The sequence below is a fragment of the Pelodiscus sinensis genome, chromosome 22, assembly GCF_049634645.1.
Source record: "Pelodiscus sinensis isolate JC-2024 chromosome 22, ASM4963464v1, whole genome shotgun sequence".
Taxonomy (NCBI): Eukaryota; Metazoa; Chordata; order Testudines; family Trionychidae; genus Pelodiscus; species Pelodiscus sinensis.
The window spans coordinates 16037796-16058814 of NC_134732.1; the positions used below are offsets into that span (position 1 = coordinate 16037796).

Sequence of the window (21019 nt, forward strand, 5' to 3'; positions counted from 1 at the left end):
GATTTGAATTTCCCGGGCTTCATTTGCATGAAGCCGGCCGGCGCCATTTTTAAATGCCAGCTAGTTCGAACCCCGTGCCGCGCGGCTAGACGCAGCACGGACTAGCTAGATCGGATTAGGCTTCTAATCCGAACTAGCTGTACTCCTCGTTCCATGTGTAGACATACCCTTAGGGTATGTCTACACTACCCCGCTAGTTTGAACTAGTGGGGTAATGTAGGCATACCGCACTTGCAAATGAAGCCCGGGATTTGAATTTCCCGGGCTTCATTTGCATAAGCGGGGAGCCTCCATTTTTAAAACCTCGCTGGTTCGAACTCCGTGCAGCGCAGCTACACGGGGCACGAACTAGGTAGGAATCCTAGTCCGAACTACCTAGTTCGAGCCCCGTGTAGCCGCGCTGCACGGGGTTCGAACCAGCGGGGTTTTAAAAATGGCGGCTCCCCGCTTATGCAAATGAAGCCTGGGAAATTCAAATCCCGGGCTTCATTTGCAAGTGCGGTATGCCTACATTACCCTCCTAGTTCGAACTAGGAGGGTAGTGTAGACATACCCTTAGAGACTAACACAAAACTATAAATAGCATCTAAGGTGCTACAGGGCCACACGTTTGTTAAGCTTTTTTAAAGTCACAAACTAACACAGCTACCTACCCCTAGGAGACTTTTAAACATGCAACATCCCAGGAAGGATATTTGGCTGGAGGAGGGAGACCCACGACATAACTTACAATTTCACTGCAGTATTTCATCAATAGGATGTAATGAAATTAACCAGATGGCTACCAACACCGTGTGTGTGGCCATCCATTTCCAGCAAACACAGCTTCTAGCTAGTTTGTGTCACAGTGCTTAGGAATGCTGGAATGGGTAGAATAATGGGATATCCGCCTGGACACCTCTATGTGGACACCACATTTTCTTTATCAGAGAAGGCTGCATAATAAACAAAAACATGAACCATTACAAAGGCCTAGGGTGAGATATTCATACATTGAGACGCTGGGCTGAGCTGTGTCAGATCTGTTCCGATCGCTTGGGTCTGCAAAACTGGGCTGGATACAAGGAACATAGGAAATGCCAGAGAGGATAATATTACTGTTCTGTCTAGTTGAATAGCTTGTCTTTGACAGAGGCTGAAACTGGTTGCATCAGAGGAAGGTGCAATAGACCCGGTGGCAGGCAGCTAGAGAAAAACCTGCTCCCAGGAAAAGCTTCCTCAGAATCCCCAACATTTGAGGTTGGTTTATGCCCTACATTTATGAGGGCTTATTTTCCTTCCTTGTTTAGTCTTTTACTTTTTTTTTACCATCATTGCAGATGTTCTTCTTACCCCAATTAATGTCCTTTTGTTTTTGGCCTCCTGCTAAATACTTGGTCTCAACAATGCCTTGTGGCAATGAGTTCCGCAGGTTAATTATGAGTAGAGCCTTGTTTAAGACATGAGGCACTTGTGGAGTGTGAAAAACTTCATGATAGCTAACTGTATTTTTCCACTGAGAACTGAGATTTGACAGGGATGATATTCCTTTTATTACTCAGTCTCAGACCAAATTACAATGTGGGTATTTTCACACACAGGGGATTCTAGGCTTTGGTATTGCTTGGCAAAAAAGGCCACCAACCAGGCAATTGTAGCACCCAGATTTACAGAGAGGTGGAATCAAATAGATTCGTTGAAGCAGATCAGGAAATCACCGCCAATGAGGCATCATCACGCCCTTCCCAAGTACTTTACGCCATCCCTGAGCTGAAAGAACCATCTGCCCTTCTCTGCGCCAGCTCCACAATCCGTCCCCCAAGGGGAGCCAAAATTCCGACCGGGACGCTTCCTGCACCAACAGCAAACCAAGAGCCCGATTGCCTGGTAACAAAGAAGGCTTGACACATCAGTCCCGGATCGCACCATAGTCCTTATTCACTGTGGAGAAGCGTATCAGGCGGACCTCGGGGGGCTTGGGTTTGGTATCATCCCACAGGTACTCCGGAGAGAGAAGCTTTGAGGGCTTGTGGGAAAGGAAGTGCCTGTTGAGGTGACTCTCCTCCTGCCAGGCCGCCATGATCCCATTGGCTTTGTCTGCCAGGATGGTCGTGTGGCAGTCCCTGGTGAACTCATACACCTGCTTGACCAACCCCCCGAAGACCGCCCCGCCATAGTAGAAGTCCCCCTGGCTGTCAGGGATAAAGGCAGCGGAAGAGCTCCTCCTTTCATAAGGGAAGTGGCTGCGAGGGACGTTGTAGTACCCGGGGTGTATGGCCGCTACCCTCTCCCCCAGGGTCTCCACGCCCCACGGGCTGTGGAACACCATGTCGATGTCCAGGCAGAAGAGATAGTTCACCTCCCGGTGGCTCACAGCTGCGATGTGCCTGTTGATCGCCTCCATCCTGCGCATGGAAATCTCCTGCCAGTGAGAGTATTTCTTGATGGGGACAATAGCGAGGCTCCGGCCCGGCTGCAGCTGGGCTGTGAGGATCGCCTGGGGGTCATCGGTGAAGATGTAGTAATTGACCCGATAGCCCTTCATGAAGTGCTTCTCCGCTGACTCAAGGAAGCGGCCCACAAAGGTGGTGTACCTGCACAGACACAAAGGCAGTGGTGCCTATCACCGGGAGGGGCAGGCGGCTGTGTCCCCGGTTACTGGGGGTCTTTAATTTACTGATGTGATAGGAAGAGTTTTGCCTAGATACTGCTATAATGATGGGTGCATTCAGTGGGGCTGACAGACTCGCCGGGCCCCTGGGTAAGGTGTGGGGGGGGGGGAGTGTTCCGTGTCCCCACAAGCTGTGGGGCCTCAGGCAGAAGGGGCAGGACTTAGGCTAACCTTCCCCAGGCAGTCCTCAATGCTGTCCAGCGTGCGCCACGTGGGACTCTAGCAGCAATTTAAAGGGCCTGGGGATCCAGCTGCCGCCTCTACCAGACCCTGGAGCAGATGCCCCCTTTGCTCCTCCCATCACCCATCGGCAGGCATAGGTACACTGCAAGTGCAGTGGGTTAGAATAGCACTCAATTAGATGCGGGACATAAAGAACACGCCACGGCCCATTAGCTACCTATGAACAAGAAATCTCACCTCATGTCCCCGTTGGGGTTGCCAGGTGTCCAGTATCCAGTCTGGCTCCTGTCCAGTAAAAAAAATTCAGAGAATACCGGACACCTGGATTTTTCCCCAGCCAGGAGGTAAAAATGGCGGGCACCTGGCAACCCTACAAACACTCAACGCCCGGCTCCCAAAGCCCCCAGCTTCCCGACCCAGCCCTCATGCTTACCTGGTTCCCCAAGACTGACGGCCAAAAGACCTAGGGGAAGCAATGCTTTCCCCTGGGTCTTAGTGCTCAACCACTCCCCTGTTCCTATCCCTGCACTAACTCTGTTTTATTTTAATTTTTTTTTGCTCAACAACTTTGGTCTCCCCCCCCCCTTTTATTTTCCCCCTTCGATAGATTTTTTTTCCCAGTGGTTTTTTTTTTTTTTTTTTTGGAGGAGGGGTGTTCAGTATTTTTGTTTCAACCATCTGGCAACCCTAGTCCCAGCTCTCGCTGTTCTCAAGGGGAACCTGGGATGTGCTTGCCCAATGGCTGGCTGGGCTTCCGTGGCCTTCCCGCTTGGGCAGCCATTTAGGGTCTGTCGACACTGCAGCCAAGTGTGATTGCAGCACGAGTAGATGTACCAGAGCAAGCTGTCACCTAGCTAGCTCAGGTCCCACCAACAGTCGGGCGGCAGCATGCACTAGCCAGCCAAGAAGCCAGGCTCCTTGGCAGGCCTGTCCTCAGGCCGCTGGCCCACACTGCAACCCGTGCTCAGTCCACAGCATCACTACTATTAGCACCTGTTATGGAGTCAGGGAGGTGATGCCCTAAAACTGTCCCAAGAAGCCAGCCAGGACTCTACGGTATGGTGCCTCCTCTCTCTGAGCACCCTGGTGCCAGGGCGAGAAGCTGACACAGCTTTGACCTTCCTGGGTCTGACCTTGGAGCAACCAGCATCTCCTTCCACACCATGAGGTTGCTTGGCTGGGACCCCTTCACCACAACACTGCAGCCAGCAGCGACTCTTGGCCACCAGGGAGGACGGAAGGTTTATTCGTCAACAGGGACACAGCACAGAATAGATCTAGTTAGCACGGAAGTCAGGAACATTCCCTAGAGTCCATCTTAGGAGGAAGGGAGGGAGGGCTCTGCCCTCCCCTAAGCCCCAGCCTCCAAGACTGAGCCATGTGCAGCTGCCTGGCCCCCCAATCTCCTCATTGTTTCTCCTCCAGCCTCTGTCCTGCTTCCAGGGCCAAGAGTCATAGGCCACATCCTGCTCCTGGGGCTCAGGTTACAAAGGGGCCAGCCTTCGCATTAGTGCTGGCAGCTGGAGCAGATTAGTGCCACACGCAGGGAAACTGAGGCACACACCGGGATCATGCAAAACAGTAAGACTCACCTAGGCTCACATACAAAACAACGAGAGAAAATTCCCACTGCGTCACAGCACCCACCACGCTAGCCTGATTAAAGCTAGCTCCAGTGTATCTACACATGCTGCAACCGCACCTCCATTGCACAGTACCTGGTGGGAGCAAAAACATCACCATTTTGATCTGCATGGGTATGGACAGTTTTTCCAGACAGAAGTGGTCTCTTCTCACATTGTCTAATGAGCACCCATGTGGTTCCAGTTTGTCAGCTGGGAGAAGTCACTGCGGGGTCATTTGACTTACACTCAAGCACCAGAACCATGTTTATTTTTAAAGGCTGTGTTACGTTGCATCTAATGTTCCTGGGATACTACACAGTTGGCAGTTGATGGCTGGCAAGGGAGGTTATTGCATGCCAGCGTCTATACCAATGAAACAAGCTATATTAATGCAAGCGCAGCTTTGCCCACACATCTGCATCTTCATTGTAGCTTCTCAGCTTGTCAGGCACGTCTACACTACAGAGAACGATAGAAGCTGCCACAGTCGATCTTCCAGGGTTCGAATTAGTGGATCTAGTGAAGACAGCTAATTTGAAGCGAGACGGGCGCTCCGGTCCATGCCGGTAGTCCTGCTTCCATGAGGAGTGAGGGAAGTCTAAGGGAGAGTGTTCTCCCGTCGGCTTCCTGCAGTGTGAACAGCGCCAAAAGCCGAGTGAAGGTGCTTCGACATTAGCTACGCAATTAACATAGCTGACATTGCGTATCTTCACTCGACCCTGTCCCATAGTGTAGCTGTACCTTCAGGAATCACACCTCTTGCCTGATGCCACAGCTACACTTTGGGCACTTCGGTGGCACAACGATAGCTCGGTAACTGTGCCGCTGTAGCACCATGCTGTGGGGGCTTCCTACAGCGAGAGAGGGTTTTCCATTGATGTAGATAATCTACCTCCCCAAGCAGCAGCAGCTAGATTGATGGAAGACGTAGCCAGAGCTAGACTGTTTCAGTTGGCATGGCTACAGCGGTCAGGAGGTGTGATTCATGCCCACCTAACTTTTAACTATAGACCAAGCCGGCCTTAGTGTCTCTGTACTGGACTAGCACTGGTGTTATGCAACACAGCATGTCCAGCAGGACTGACAGCCTCACCGGGCCAGGAGCCCAGGCTGGGGAATAGGCATCCCTTAGTGCCACCCAGAGAGTACTGCGCCTCCCCCAGCCATGCAGCACTCCAGCAATTTAAAGGGGCCGGGGTTCCGGCTGAAACCACATTAACAGCTGGGAACTCTGGGCCCTTTTGTATCCCCGGCCCTGGGGTAACTGTCCCCATCCCCCACCTGTCGAGCAGGCCTGAGAGGCAGCAATGGACCTTTGCGGTACCGAACCTACTTGAGTTCTTGGGAGGCAGCATCGTCTAGTGATCCAGGGTCCGCCGGCAGGCCCGCCAACAGCAATTCTGGGTCCCAGGGCAGAACGAGCAATGGGCCCCCTCATGCATGCAAAAGCCACATTCGCACGACGCTGTCCGCCTGACATTTGGGTGGTGCTGCACCTCCACGGGCTGGTGCCCAGAGAGTTGCCCGCTCTGCTGCGTGGCGCACTCTTCTGGCACAGCCAGGCCTTCCACATGCCTGTCCAGCAGGGTTGCCAACTATCTAAGCATGCAAACTCAAACATGGTTGCCCTGGCCCCTTCCCTGCCCTGCTGTCCTTGAGGCCATGTCCTTGTCCCACCCCTTGTCCAAAGCCCTGCCTCCTGCTTACTCCATCCCCTCTCCCTCTGTGGCTCACTCTCCCCCACCCTCACTCACTTTCACCAGGCTGGGGCAGGCAGTTGGGGTGCAGGCTTTGGGAAGGAGTTTGGATGCAGGAGGGGGTGTGGAATGAGGGTTCTAGGAGGGACTTAAGTGCTGGCTCTGGGCTTGGGCTGTGGCAGGGGTTTGGAGAGCAGCAGGGGACCAGATGGTTGGCACTTACCTTGGGTGTCTACTAAAAGTGACCAACGCATCCCTCTGGCAACAGCTCCCAGGCAGGGCACTAGAGGGGTGTCCGCATACCATTGCCTGCAGGCACTGCCTCTCTAGCTCCCATTGGCTGCAGTTCCTGGCCAATGGGAGCTGCAGGGGCGGCACATGGAGACTCCACTTCCACCCCACCCCCTAGGGGTCATAGGTACATTCTGGCCACTAAGAGAGGGTGGGCAGGACGTCTGCCTTAGCTCCACTGTGCTGCCAGCAGCAGCCAGAGGTTCCCTGTCCCTTTTAAACTGCCCAGGCCTCTGGGTAATTGCCCCCTTTGCTCCCTCATCGGTGTGTATGCAAGCAGGTTTCGGGGGGGAGGGGGGTCTGGCATTGGAAAAGCTTCAGAAAAGGGCAACAAAAATTATTAGGGGTTTGGAATGGGTCCCATATGAAGACAAATGAAAAAGACTTGCATTTTCAGCTTAGAAAAGAGGAGACTAAGGGGGGATATGATAAAGGTCTATAAAATCATGACTGGTGAGGAAAAAATGAATAAGGAAAAGCTATTTACTTATTCCCACAATATAAGAACTAGGGGACACCAAATGAAATTAATAGGCAGCAGGTTTAAAACAAACAAAAGGAAGTTTTTCTTCACTCAGCGCACAGTCAACCTGTGGAACTCCTTGCCAGAAGGCCAGGACTTTAACAAGGTTCAAAAAAGAGCTAGATAGATTCAAAAAAGAGCTAGATAGATTCATGGAGGTGAGGTCCCTCAATGGCGATTAGCCAGGATGGGTAGGAATGGTGTTCTTAGCCTGTTTGTCTGTAAATGGGTGACAGGAGAGGATTACCTGTTGTGTTCCCTCCCTCTGGGGCATCTGGTGTTGTCCAAAGTCAGTAAACAGGTACCGGGCTAGGTGGACCTTTGGTCTGACACAGTGTGGCCATTCTTAGAATCATAGAATCATAGAATAATAGGACTGGAAGGGACCTCGAGAGGTCATCGAGTCCAGCCCCCCGCCCTCAAGGCAGGATCAAGCTCCGTCTACACCATCCCTGACAGATGTCTATCTAACCTGTTCTTAAATATCTCCAGAGAGGGAGATTCCACCACCTCCCTTGGCAGTTTATTTCAATATTTGACCACCCTGACAGTTAGGAATTTTTTCCTAATGTCCAATCTAAACCTCCCCTGCTGCACTTTAAGCCCATTACTCCTTGTCCGGTCCTCAGAAACCAAGAGGAACAAATTTTCTCCTTCCTCCTTGTGACACCCTTTTAGATATTTGAAAACCGCTATCATGTCCCCCCTTAATCTTCTTTTTTCCAAACTAAACAAGCCCAGTTCATGAAGCCTGGCTTCATCGGTCATGTTCTCTAAACCTTTAATCATTCTTGTCGCTCTTCTCTGTACCCTTTCCAATTTCTCCACATCTTTCTTGAAATGTGGTGCCCAGAACTGGACACAGTACTCCAGCTGAGGCCTAACTAGTGCAGAGTAGAGCGGCAGAATGACTTCACGAGTTTTGCTTACAACACACCTGTTGATACAACCTAGAATCATATTTGCTTTTTTTGCAACAGCATCACACTGTTGACTCATATTCAACTTGTGGTCCACTATGACCCCTAGATCCCTTTCCGCCATGCTCCTTCCTAGACAGTCGCTTCCCATCTTGTATGTATGGAACTGATTGTTCCTTCCTAAGTGGAGCACTTTGCATTTCTCTTTATTAAACCTCATCCTGTTTACCTCTGACCATTTCTCTAACTTGCTAAGGTCATTTTGAATTATGTCCCTATCCTCCAAAGAAGTTGCAACCCCACCCAGTTTGGTATCATCTGCAAACTTATCATTCTTATGCCAAGCAGGGCCAGAATTAGACTGCCTGGGGCCCTGAGCCCATCCGCCCAGGGCTGAAGCTGAAGCCTGAGCAATATAGCCTTGAGGGGGCTGTCTCCTAACACTGGCCCTGGCTTTTGTATGCAGAAAAGCAGTTGTGGCAAAGGTGGGCCATGGTGTTTTTATTGGACCTTGGAGGGGGGATTCAGAACCTCTGGTTTAGTGGTTAGTGCACTTCATGAGGACTGAGGAGAGCTATGTTCTATGTCTGGCTCTGTCACTAGTCCGCTGGGTGACCTTGAACAGGACATTTCCCCACTCTATGCCTCAGTTTATCCATCTATAAAATGGGGTAATAGTGGATCAAACAAAGTCTCCTGTGACCTACTGATAAGAGCTAGGGATGATGGTGCTTTTTCTAACTGATTCCACAGAGCTAGCGCATTTGCTACGAACAGGCCACAAGGCCCTCACCTTCAAGGGGAAACTTGAGCATGCGTAAGAGATTGTGCCTGACCCCAGATCTCTAGCCCATGCTTGTCTTCGCCCTCTTCCTTGAGCAAGTCATTTAATCCCACTGCCGCCCGCCCGTTGCTCTCACTGCCACACCCCCGCAGGACACCAAGCACTGGCAGGATCAACGCCAAAGACAACACTGGCGAGGGAGCTTTTGGAGGCGGCGAGCCTTTTGCCTCATGAATCCGAGCCGTCGGGTGACTCACTCACTTGCCAATGGCGAAGGCTGTCACCCCTATGGTGAGGTTCAGTGGCTTGTAGGTGCCGTCCAGCAGTTTGGAGTCGAAAGTTCCTTCCCAAACAATGGGGGCCAGCCAGGGCGTGAGAGTCAGCACGTCCAGGCGCCTACAGGCAGAAGAGAAGGGTGGTAAACAAAACGAAACTGCCCCTTTGGCCTGGGTCCAGTGTAGCTGAGAATACGAGACGCTGGCCAATGCATGTGTGAAGGCAATCGTCAACCTTTCAAGTTCCATTGGGCAGGAAACAGGCCAGTCTCCCCTCTGTTTGAATTTTCCCTCGCGGCAGCCTGGAGGCTTCACAGCTATATGATTCTCTCCAGCTGCTGCCATCACCTCGCTGCACGAGCAGTGACGCTGGACAGCCCAGAATTTTCTCCAGACTATGCCCCACAACTATTTGTGGCTGAGACTTACCAGAATCTTATGTGGCCAAGTTGTAGGACTCTGCCAGCATGCAACTATCTCCCTGCCTCCACCTTCCAGCTGAGATCCTCACGATCACTGAGGGCATGCCAACTAGTTTCAAGGAATCCAGGAAATAGTCTAGAGGAATCCTGGGCCCAGTCTTGTTGGGGTTATGAGGGAGTGGAACGGGAGCCCTCGAGGTCAGGGAGGGCTTTGGGTAAAGGAACTGGGAGCAGGACTCAGATCCTTTGGCTAGCCCTCACTGGGGTAATATAGAAACCAGGAAAGTGGCTTAGTGACTAATTGGACCCCATGTTCGAGGCGCCTTGAGTGTTACTTTCTTGTACTGTAACTTACTAAAACTCTGTGGGGTTTTTTGGCTGGCTAGCCCTAGGTCCAAAAGAAAGGGGAAGGGTCAATGAGAAATCAGGACTCAGACTCGGGAACAATGGGAGGAGGCCAATGCCCCAAGTCAGGCTGATTGACAGATGTGAGGGATGCTGCTCTTTTCTAAACATCCCAGCAGTCAGTAACTAAAGGGTTAAACCCAGGGTATCCAGGAAGTGTTGGCAGGGAGCCAGGAGAAGCAATGGAAAGAAAGTGTTGAGATTTGAATTGAAAGGGATTCTGTCTGCTGCAGTTCTTTTGTGGGATTTGGAACCAGAAGCTAAGGGGAAAAGATTAATTAGACCAGGCAGGAATATTCATGCCTAGAAATGGACTGGACCTTGAAGTTACAGATATGTAAGTGATAGTGAATGTTTAATTAGATGTGCTTTGGTTATTTTCTGTGTTTTGTAGTTTGTTTAAATGAATGTGTATTCCACATACAGAACCAAATGTCCCCCCTCCACACTGTAACTAAAACTGAATCCCAGGGAAGCAATTCTCTGTGCTGTAATCTGTATTTTCTTAGTTGCTCTATAACACCTAGCAACCAATTATGCTTTCCCAAGTAGATCTTTTTGTTTTGTTAATAAAATCACCTTTTTTAAGACTATGATCTGATTCTTGTATTCTGGAAGGTAATAAGAGGTCTATATATGCATGCCTAAGACTATCAGCTATCAGTGATTACAGGTGGGGTTTTTTCAAACTCTCTTGTGGTAAAAGAGCTCTGGAAGAAGTTCCCAAGTGAATCTTCCTGGGTTCAAGAAGAAAGGTGTTGTTTTTTTCACTTGGGTGATGGCAGCATCCCACCCAAGCTTAGGGAATCTGTGTCCTTGAGGAGTTTAAGCAGAAGCCTATGGAAGCAAGGTATTTTTAAAAGCTCTTGCAGGCCCCACCTTCTGCAATCAAAGTCCCAGAATAGGGAACAGCCCTGACAACAGGGCAGGTAGACTAATGAGGGAATGAGGAGGCCAGGGAAGGGGAGGGATCCCAGCCTTGTATGAGCTGGATTTGTCTGGGCCTGATGGAGTGGGTCCCATTTACAGAGAGCAGGATCCAGAGCTGAGACAGGGAGGAGAGTCCTGCCAGTCATAGAGAGCCAGAGACACAGCCCAGCCGCCGATCCATGCTGGGAGTGGGGCTGCAGCCACAGAGCCAGAGGAGCCAGAGAGACAGCTCAGGAGCTGGAGGCAGCACAGCAGAGAGTGGAGCTGATGAGCAACCGGGGAGAGCGGGGGGACTCTAGGTAAAGACCCAGCTCAGGGGGGATTTCACCAGCTAAAAAGCCTAGAAGTCCACTGGGGAGAAGGTTCCTGCCTCCCAGAGCAAGTGTCTGACCTGCAGCGTCCCTGCAGCACAGCCAGAGCCTGAGGAGGAGGCCTGGGATCTACAAGGAACAGACTGAACTGTCCTTACACCTCTGACACACTGTGTGTGAGGTCTCTGGTCCACAGAGCAGAGTGACGGGTTTTCTGGTCCCTTTTTCTATTTTCCCCCTTATTTTTTCTAAATTGTTTAATAAATTATATTTGTTTGAACTGTACGTCACCATCAGGGGGTCAGGGAAATGTCCAGACTGAAGAGAGGACCCCAGAGTGGGGACACCCAGCTCCTGCCCTAGGTGACCGCAACAAGATCAGGGATCAAACCCCCCAGGAATCCTGCGCCCAGCTTTGTTAGGGTTACAAGGACTCTGCCACACAGGGCAGTGGAAGGGGAGCCCTTCAGGTCAGGGAGGCCTCTGGGTAAAGGAAGTGGGAGTGGGGATTCATGTCCTTTTGCTAGCCCACTTCACCAGGGTAGCGTGGAAGCCAGGAATGTTCCCCTCACTAGAGGGACCAATCCCCTGCTTACATATGGGAGATGAATGACATTTAGATACAATACATTCAGGAACTGATGGGGGAGAAAGAACAGAATTTGGTTCTATATGTAGAAAATACATTCATTTAAGCAAGAGCTTCTCTTTCCAGATCCCTGAGGTCTTATTTCTGGACACCCTGGGAGTAAGTTTTTCCCTTTTATCAAATGTTTCTTTCATTTCAAAGGGCTTCACTGGATCTCTCAGAGTCACTCATTCCCTATGGAATTTATATCCAGGGTAGCATGTGCAACCACTAAATAGCTCCCCCCGGGAAATATGTCACACCAAAAGCTGCTAGAAAACACAACATAATGGGCTGGATTCTCTTCTTACTTACGCCAATATAACTCCATTGATTTCACTGCAGTTACAATAGACCCTTATGTAACATGACAGTAATGGTCCTAGAAAACTGCATCATATAGAATAGTAGAACTGGAAGGAACCTCGAGAGATCATCAAGTCTAGTCCTCTGCCCTCATGGCAGGACTAAGCACCATCTAGATCATTCCTGATAAATGTCTATCCAACTTGCTCTTAAATATTTCCAGTGATGGAGATTCCACAACCTCCCTAGGCAATTTATTCCAGTGTTTAACCACCCTGACAGTTAGGAAGTTTTTCCTAATGTCCAACCTAAACTTCCTTTGCACCAATTTAAGCCCATTGCTTTTTGTTCTAGCCTGAGAAGCCAAGGAGAACAATTTTTTTCCCTCCTCTTTGCAATACCCTTTTAGATACTTGAAAACTGCTATCATGTCCCCTCTCAGTCTTCTCTTTTCTAAACTAAACAAGCCCAATTCTTTCAGTCTTTCCTCATAGGTCATATTCTCTAGGCCTTTAATCATTTCTGTTGCTCTTCTTTGAACTTTCTCCACATCTTGCTTGAAAAGATAAAAACATGTTATATAAACTGAAGAGCAAATGAGAAAAATAGGGTTATATTCCCAACATGACAAAGTTGTACATGTTGGGGGCACAGGAAAGGGTGCATGGTGCTGACTCTGGGAGGGAGCTTGGGTGCGGGAGGGAGATTAGGGCAGAGGGACTGGGGCATAGGAGGAGGCTCAGGTTGTGGGATGAGGCAGCACACAGGGCCTCTGCCAGGAGCCACAGGCATGGGGAGCTGCCTGAGGTGAGCGCCCCCTGGATTCAGCATCCTGAGCCACCTCCTCCTGCCCCGAGTACCTCACGCACCCAAACTCCCTCCTATGACCATGCTCCTACGAGCACTATAAAAATAGTACACACAGCAGAAAAATGGGTCACCAACGGAAAACTGCATTATGTCGAAAACATGCTGTCTAAATGCACGTTACGTAAGGGCTGACTGTACTCGCAATTGACACCAGCGTGCCTGAGAGGAGAATTAGGCCCACCGTGTCCTGGCAAAACAGCAATGGGGATGGAAACATAGATGCATACGCACGCCTCCCCTTTGAGTTAAAATGATGGCTTATGAAGGACACTCGTTAGAGGCATCAGTGAGCAGGGGCGGATATAGGGCAGGGCGAACGCGGCGGCCGCCCCGGGCCCCGCGCTTCAGAAAGCCCCGCGCATGCGCCGTGGCAAAGGGGGGGCCCCATGGAATTATGCTGCCCGGGGCCCTGCAAAACGGTCATCTGCCCCTGTCAGTGAGGCCACATTAGACTCACTCCAGCAAAGGTGCGGTGCATGCTTAGCTCCCCGCTTGAGCCAGGGCAAGGTCAGGGACTGCATTTTTCACTCTGGTAGGCAATCGTTATGGAAACGCAATGCAAGGCTCTTTCCAAATCCTAATGATGTGCCCAAAAGGAATTGAAACTTCCCCTGTTGGGGCTTTATACTGTTGGTCATCACCATAGCCTCTGAGCACCTAACTCGTCATTCCTAACTGGCTATCGAGGGATGATTAACAGAGAACGAGACCAAAGACACCAGCACCACAACCCTTGGGAGATAATGCATCAGCCATCCATTCACTGTCAAGAGGCTGTATTCTCTTACCCGTTACCCTGCGTGTGGAGCATGAGTATGTCTACACTAGCTCGTTAGTTCGACCTAGGTAGGCAAATGAGGGCAACCGGGGTTGCAAATGAAGCCCAGGATTTAAATATCTCGGGCTTCATTTGCATCTTCCCGGGCGCCGCCATTTTAAAATCCCCCTTAGTCCGAACTCTGTGCCTGCAGCTACACGTGGCACGGAGTAGGTAGTTCGAATTAGGATCTCTAATTCAAACTACCTGTAGACATCGTTCCATGAGGAGTAACGGTAGTAAAATTAGAGATCCTAATTCAAACTTCCTACTCCATGCCGTGTGTAGCTGTGGGCACGGAGTTCGGACTAAGGGGGATTTAAAAATGGCAGTGCCTGGGAAGATGCAAATGAAGCCCGAGATATTTAAATCCTGGGCTTCATTTGCAACCCCGGTTGCCCTCATTTGCCTACCTAGCTTGAACTAACGAGCTAGTGTAGACATACCCACAGTGTCTTTGACTTCAACTCATAGAGTAAGGTGCTGTTCACTGCAGTTAAGGGTATTGCATCCTGACTCTTCATCTTAAAGGGTCCGATCCTCAGAGACACCAACCACCGACCCTGAATTGAAGGTCAGCGGTGCTGTGGGGGGTGGGGAATGTCACAAAAATCAGACTATTCTGGGATTGGGAGGGTACTTACTTCTGCTCCAGTGATCTTGGCTGAGGATAAACTAGCCTGCAAAGGAGAACAAACACTCACTGAATAAGAGAGGACCAGGCCTGGGGGTGAGGAAAAGCATTTCCAAGGGGATGATATTAAAAAGATGAGTGCTTACTGAGGGAAAAGCTGGACGGGCTTCTCTTCTGCATACTGTAGTTTCATGGAGCTGCACGAGAAAGAGGGAAAGGTCTGTACATTCTCCTTGAAATGAGGAGGCAAGTCAGTTTCAGGATCGGTCCTGGTACCAAATACTCCTCAAAGCACAGGCCCTGGTTGCTCCCACCCTGGCGGCGGGCTGTGTGTAATGCCTCCCTAGGTAATGCTTCAAGAGCAGTTACAGACACAATTTGTTTAAAATGGCACCTCGCTACACAACCCCCTAGGGGGTGGGATAGACTTTCAGGGAGCCCTTTAAAGTTCCTCCTGGATTCTCCGGGGGAAACAGGAGAAGGGAAGCACCTCCAGACAATAAGTCCATGGAATAGATGGTAGTAGAGATTGCCAGTGGGCGTTGCATATCAGACACAGCACAGCTTGCTCCCCATAGGGAGCGGGCTGCGCTGGCTCTGGACCCACTGGGGCACCCCCCACTTGTGCAGGAATTTTTAGCTGAGAGACGGGGTGTGTGTGTTGGGCCCGACTCACGTGCAGTCACATGCATTCCCCGGAAGCCCGCGCCGAACGCTAGCAGAAGCGCAACTCAGCAGGGCTCAGCCTTCCGCTCGTACCTGCTCGCCAGAGGACATCTGTCCTCCTTTGGGCCTTGCAGTGCATGAACAGCGACAGGTGGGCAAGTGCTGGCTTCTCCTCAGCACCAGCCGCACCATGTCCGTGTGGCAGCTCTTTGCTACTGGTGAGAACTGAAGGGGCACGAAGCACCCAGCTGAGCTCACAGATCCCAGCTGCCCTGGGCAGCTCACAAACATCCCAGCCAAATGTTACCTTCTAACGGAGGGAAGGGAAGCAAACCCAGCGAACTCTAGATTCTGATCAGTGCTGGCGCTAGCTCCGCAACGGGCAAGGGAGAGTGACCACACAAGCTGACCCTCCTTCATTTCAGTGGGCCGCAAGAGTGAACCAAGACAGTCTCCTGGGATAGGATAATTTTGCGAAGGGTGCTTGTGTGCCTAGAACGTGAACCGTAGCAGCGCTTTGACTGGAGTCCGAGGGCGCACACGGCTCTCGCAGCCCATGCTGTGAGCAGTCCCCCCACACCGCACTGCACGCGTGTGTGTCACACGGAAACCAGCAGAATCTGGCAACCCTGCGCATGTGCAGCAGTAAACACATCGTCACGTGGGCTACACAGAATCCTGAGGGGCGCCTCAGTTCACCTCGTGGTAAGGCCAGCCCTGACAGGGAGTCTGCAAGGGTACGTACGCCAGAAGGTCCGTGAGGCATGTCCAGGGCTGATCAATGCCTCTCTCCCAGGGCCTCTTATAGGCCATGGCACAGTTGTTCCACAGCAGGCAGAGGGTGCTGGGAGGGTGGGGAAGGAGCAGGGCGGGGGCGTGCTCAGGGGAAGGGGCAGAAAAGAGGTGAGGAGAGCAGGGGTGGAGCAGCAGAGGTGGGGGAAGGAGCGGAATGGGGGTGGGACAGGGAAAAACTAGAAGCCAGTTGGGCGGGGGGGGAGGGAACATGAAAAAATTTAAATCAAAACCAGGCTCCTCAAGGTGCTAACATCTGAGCCCTGCAGCTCTAGGCCTCTGAGGTGCTGCAGCACAGAGCCTGCCCTGGTACTTCTGAGAAGGGCAGCGATGGCAGTTAACAGCATTGCTGCAGCCAGCATCAACCCTATTTAATAAGCAGTCCAGGGTGCTTTCCAGCATCCCTGAGTCACACAGTTCACAGCCTGCTTAGATTTCATCACCGGAAGCCCAGAGGCCCTCGGTTTGATTTCCCTCCGCCGCCAGCTGCATTAGATGGCTGTGTCTACATTGGGCCACTTATTCTGGAAAATCAGCCACTTTTCCGGAATAAGCTGCGAGCTGTCTACACTGGCCCTTGAATTTCCGGAAAAGCAACGATGCTCTACTGTACAAAATCAGCCGCTATTCCGGAAAAACTATTCTGCTCCCACTCGGGCATAAGTCCTTATTCCGGAACACTGTTCCGGAAAAGGGCCAGTGTAGACAGCCCAGTAGTCTTTTCCGGAAAAAAGCCCCGATCGCGAAAATGGCGATCGGGGCTTTTTTCTGGAAAAGCGCGTCTACATTGGCCACAGACGCTTTTCCGGAAAAAGGGCTTTTCCGGAAAAGCAGCCTGCCAATGTAGACACTCCTTTTCTGGAAAAACTGAAAACGGAATAGTATTCCGTTTCAAGCATTTCCGGAAATTCATGCCAGTGTAGACATAGCCGATGTGTTTAAAGGTAACACGGGCCGCTGCTGTGCTCAGGTAGCAGGTCAGCTCCGGCTGTGGCCAGTCAGCACGGCTTGATTTCGAAGAGGCTCTTTCACACGCTCTGTGTCCCCAACTTGCTTTACGGAACCAGAGAACATGGTTATGGAGTGTTAATACCCCCCCACCCCACACACAAATCCCAAACCCACCATGGAGAGGGAAAGAGAGAGATGAGGAATTACAGGAGAGGGGACTGCAGAGCGGTTGTATGCTGCTCGCTGAGCCTTTATTCAGCTGGGAGCACCACACCTTTTAAAAAAAAAAAAACAGGGGAGAGAGCTATTTGTTCAGTTGGCACAGATCCCGGTATAAAATGGCTTTCAGAGGTGTATGCATCTTAATGGGCAGCGGATGTTCCAAGCTGGGGATACTGAGAAGCAAGTGGAAATGTCTAGATCAGGGGTGGGGAACCTCAGGCCTGGGGGCTGGATGCAGCCCTGGATCCAGCCCCCAAGGCTCAGGGCTCTCCGCCCCCAGCATTGGGGAGCCCATGCTGGCAGCTCCATACCCCTGTGGGGCTGGAGCACACAAAATCTACTAGCCTGGGCCCCCCAAAGCTCTGGTGTGTGAGGGGAATGTGGGGAGTGTCTCCTTCTCAGTCAGGGACCATGATAGTGAGGGTTTTGGTTGGTTGGTTTGTTTTTTTTGCTTCTGATTTGTGTGGGGCCCCCGGCTGAGTTTTCTGTGGGTCAGTGGCCCCTGACCCAAAAAAGATTCCCTGCTCCCGGTCTAGATCAGCGGTTCTCAAAGTTTAGCAACCTGAGGAAACCCAGTTTGATTTAAAACATTACAGGGACCCTCCTGCCCCTTCACTGAGGCCTGGCCCTGCCCCTTCTCTGAGGCCCCACCATGCTTACTCCAGCCCCCCTCCTTGTCACTTGCTCTCACTTCACCCTCATTCAGTTTCACTGGGCTGAGGCAAAGGGTTGGGGTGCAGCAGTGTTAGAGATATGGCTGAGGGAGTGGGCTCTGGGGTGGGGGTCAGGATGAGGAATTTGAGGTGTAGGAGAAAGTTTGGGGTCCCAGCAGTGTTTACTGTGGCCCCCAGGAAGCAGCCGCCAGGTCCCTGTGACTCCTAGCTGCATGAGCAGCCAGGGAGCTGCTGCATGCTGTCCTCCTGCCTATAGGCACTGCCCCAGCATCTCCATTGGTCACGGTTCCTGGCCAATGGGAGCTGTGGAGCTGGCACTCAGGTGAGGGCAGCATGTAGAGCCTCCCAGTCCCTAGCTGTCCCATGCACCTAGCGGCTCGCAGGAACCTGGCAGCCATTTCCAGGAGCTGTGCTGATGCATTGCAGGTAGGACCCCTGCCTTAGCCCCGGGAAGGGGAGGAGTTGATTAATGGGCCCTAGAGGAACCAAAAAGGTCGATGGACATCGGTTTGAAAAAAGCTAGTCTAGATTCTTTTTCCCCTCTGCAGAAGGTTGTGCTTTCCACCTCTAAAAGTTACGGGCTCTTTAACGATAGACTGTGACGTAGGGTGGGGAATAATATTGTCAACCACCTCTGACTACAGAAGCCACTAAGGTTACTTAGATCTAAGGTCCAGATTCTCAGAGGTATTTAGGCCACTTACTGGCATTGAAATCAATGGAAATAAGAGGTCTAAATTCTTATGAGGGCCTGTGTCTAAACTCTAGGGCAAAGGTCATCTTTTAGTTCTGTGTTTGTACAGCGCCTTACACAGTGGGGTCCTGCTGCAAGACTAGAACTCCTAGGCACTACAGCAATACAGGTAATACACAGTAATTAATGATGATTATTATTTATTAACAGTCAGCAAGGAAGAGGACCAGGAATTAGGAGATCTCAGTGCTGCAGTGTAAAAATATAATAAGGAAGGCCAAAAAGGAATTTGCAGAATAGCTAGCCAAATCCCCCAAAAGTAATAGCAAAACTTTTTTCAGTACATCAGAAGCAGGAAGCCTGCTATCCAGCCAGTAGGGCCATTGGACAACTAAGAAACTAAAGGAGAACTCAAGGCCGATAAGGTCATTGTGGAGAAACTAAATGAATTTTTTACATTAGTGTTCATGGCTGAGGATACTAGAGAGATTCCCAAACCTGAGCCATTCTTTTTAGGTGGCAAATCTGAGGAAGTGTCCCAGACTGAGGTGTCATTAGAGGAGGTTTTGGAACAAACTGGTAATCTAAACAGTAACAAGTCACCGGGACCAGATGACATTCACCCAAGAGTTCTGAAAGAACACAAAATGTGACATTGTGGAACTATTAATGGTGGTTTTTACCTTATCCTTTAAATCATCTTCCATACCAAATGACTGGAAGATAGCTAATGTGATGCCAATCTTTAAAAGGGGCTCTAGAGGTGATCCTGGCAATTACAGAGTGGTAAGTCTAACGTCAATACTGGGCATATTAGTTGAAACTATAGTAAAGACCAGAATTTTCAGATATATAGATGAACATAAATTGCTGGAGGAAAAGTCAACGTGGTTTCTGTCAAGGGAAATCATGCCTTACTGAACTACTAGAGTTCTTTGAGGGTGTCAACAGGCATGTGGACAATGGAGATCCAATGGATATACAGTAGGGCACTTAGATTTCCAGAAAGCCTTTGACAAGGTCCCTCACCCCTCAATAAAGGCTTTTAAGCAAAGTAAAATTATCATGGGATAAGAGGGAAGGTCCTCTCATGGATTGATAACTGGTTAGAAGATAGGAAACAAAGGGTAGGAATAAATGGTCAGTTTTCAGAATGGGGAGAGGTAACTAGCGGTGTCTGTACTGGGACCAATCCTATTCAACCTATTCATAAACGATCTAGAGAAAGGAGTAAACAGTGAGATGGCAACATTTGCAGATGATACTAAATTGCTCAAGATAATTAAGACTAAAACAGAGTGTGAAGAGCTTCAAAAGGATCTAAAAAAATAGATGACTGGGCAACAAAATGACAAATGAATAAATGTTGATAAATGTTGATAAATTAATGTTGATGAATGCAAAGTAATGCACATTGGAAAACATCCCAACTATATGTACAAAATGATGGGGACTAAATTAGCTATTACCACTCAAAAGAGAGATCTTGGGGACATTGTGGATAGTTCTCTGAAAACATCCACTCAAAAAAATCTAGTCAAAAAAGCAAACAGAATGTTAGGAATCAATAAAAAAGATATTGAGACTAAGACAGAGAATATTTTATTGTCTCTCTATAAATCCATGATACGCCCACATCTTAAATATTGTGTACAAATGTGGTCACCTCATCTTAACAAAGATATCTTAGCAATGAAAAAAGTTCAGAAAAAGGTAACAAAAATTATTAGGATTTTGGAATGGCTGCCATCTGAAGAGAAATTAAAAAGATTGGGACTTTTCAGCTGAGAAAAGAGGAGACTAAGGGAGGATATGATAGAGATCTATAAAATCATGACTGATGTGAAGAAAGTATATAAGGAAAAGTTATTTACTTGTTCCCATAATATCAGAATCAGGGGTCACCAAACGAAATTAATAGGTAGCAAGTTTAAAACAAACAAAAGGATTTATTTCTTCATGCAACGCACAACTTGTGGAACTCCTTGCCAGGGGATGTTGTGATGACTAGGACTTTAACAGGGTTAAAGAACTATATACATTCATGGAGGATAGATCCATTGATACTTATTAACCAAGAAGGGTAAGAACAGTGTCCCTGGTCTCTGTTTGTTAGAGGCTGGGAATAGGTGACAGGGGGTGGATCATTTGATGATTGCCTGTTCTGTTCATTCCCTCTGGGGCACCTGGCATTGAAGACAGGATTCTGATCTAGATGGATCTTTGGTCTGACCCAGTATGGCCATACTTATGTTATTCCCACCTCTGCCAAGACTCACTGTGTGACTTCAGGCATAATTTCAACTGTGTCTCAGACTGGATACTTACAAGATTTCTGGGCATGGAAGGTAGTATGGCAGGTAGTGGACTGGCCCATTCCAGACTACTGTCCTGTAAGCAATAGGAGAAACTATTTAAAAATTAGGAAGATGTTTTCCAGCACTTGACAGGATTTTCCAAATTTTTCCTCAGAATCCTGCACAGAGTTTAAGAGCTGTGAGGAGGTTTTTCTAGCCAGTTCTCCCACTGATGAAGAATACAGTGGTTCACCCTTCTGAAAACAGCTCTGGGCTATGGATTACTGTGGTTCAGATGTGAAAGGGCATCTGTGATGCCGATGTCAGTAGAATCCAGCTTTAAGGTAAGGGGTACGTTTTATTTACATACCAGTGTCTTACAGAACTACAAATCATTTGAATGTACAGGGATCATCACTTCACCTCAGGGGACAAATAGCCACTTGCTTTCT

General features: G+C 49.7%; 1 protein-coding gene across 8 annotated transcripts in view; it reads right to left on the reverse strand.

Annotated features, from left to right (window-relative positions):
* Positions 1-528: 528 nt before the first annotated feature.
* Positions 529-21019, reverse strand: part of GBGT1 (globoside alpha-1,3-N-acetylgalactosaminyltransferase 1 (FORS blood group)) — a 31900-nt gene continuing 11409 nt past the window's right edge. For 2 of the 8 annotated variants that reach the window (XM_075905405.1, XM_025178304.2), the window contains 5 exons: positions 20599-20661; positions 14418-14468; positions 14282-14317; positions 8935-9069; positions 530-2573 (listed from right to left, as the gene is read on the reverse strand). In XM_075905405.1, coding sequence (XP_075761520.1) covers positions 1889-2573; positions 8935-9069; positions 14282-14317; positions 14418-14468; positions 20599-20661 — 970 coding nt within the window. In that variant the 3' untranslated portion in view covers positions 530-1888. Of the gene's footprint in view, positions 2574-3070; positions 3371-4425; positions 4541-8934; positions 9070-14281; positions 14318-14417; positions 14469-16854; positions 16955-20598; positions 20662-21019 lie in introns of those variants that run through there. The other 6 variants (XM_025178303.2, XM_025178306.2, XM_075905406.1 and 3 more) reach the window with 5 other exon arrangements.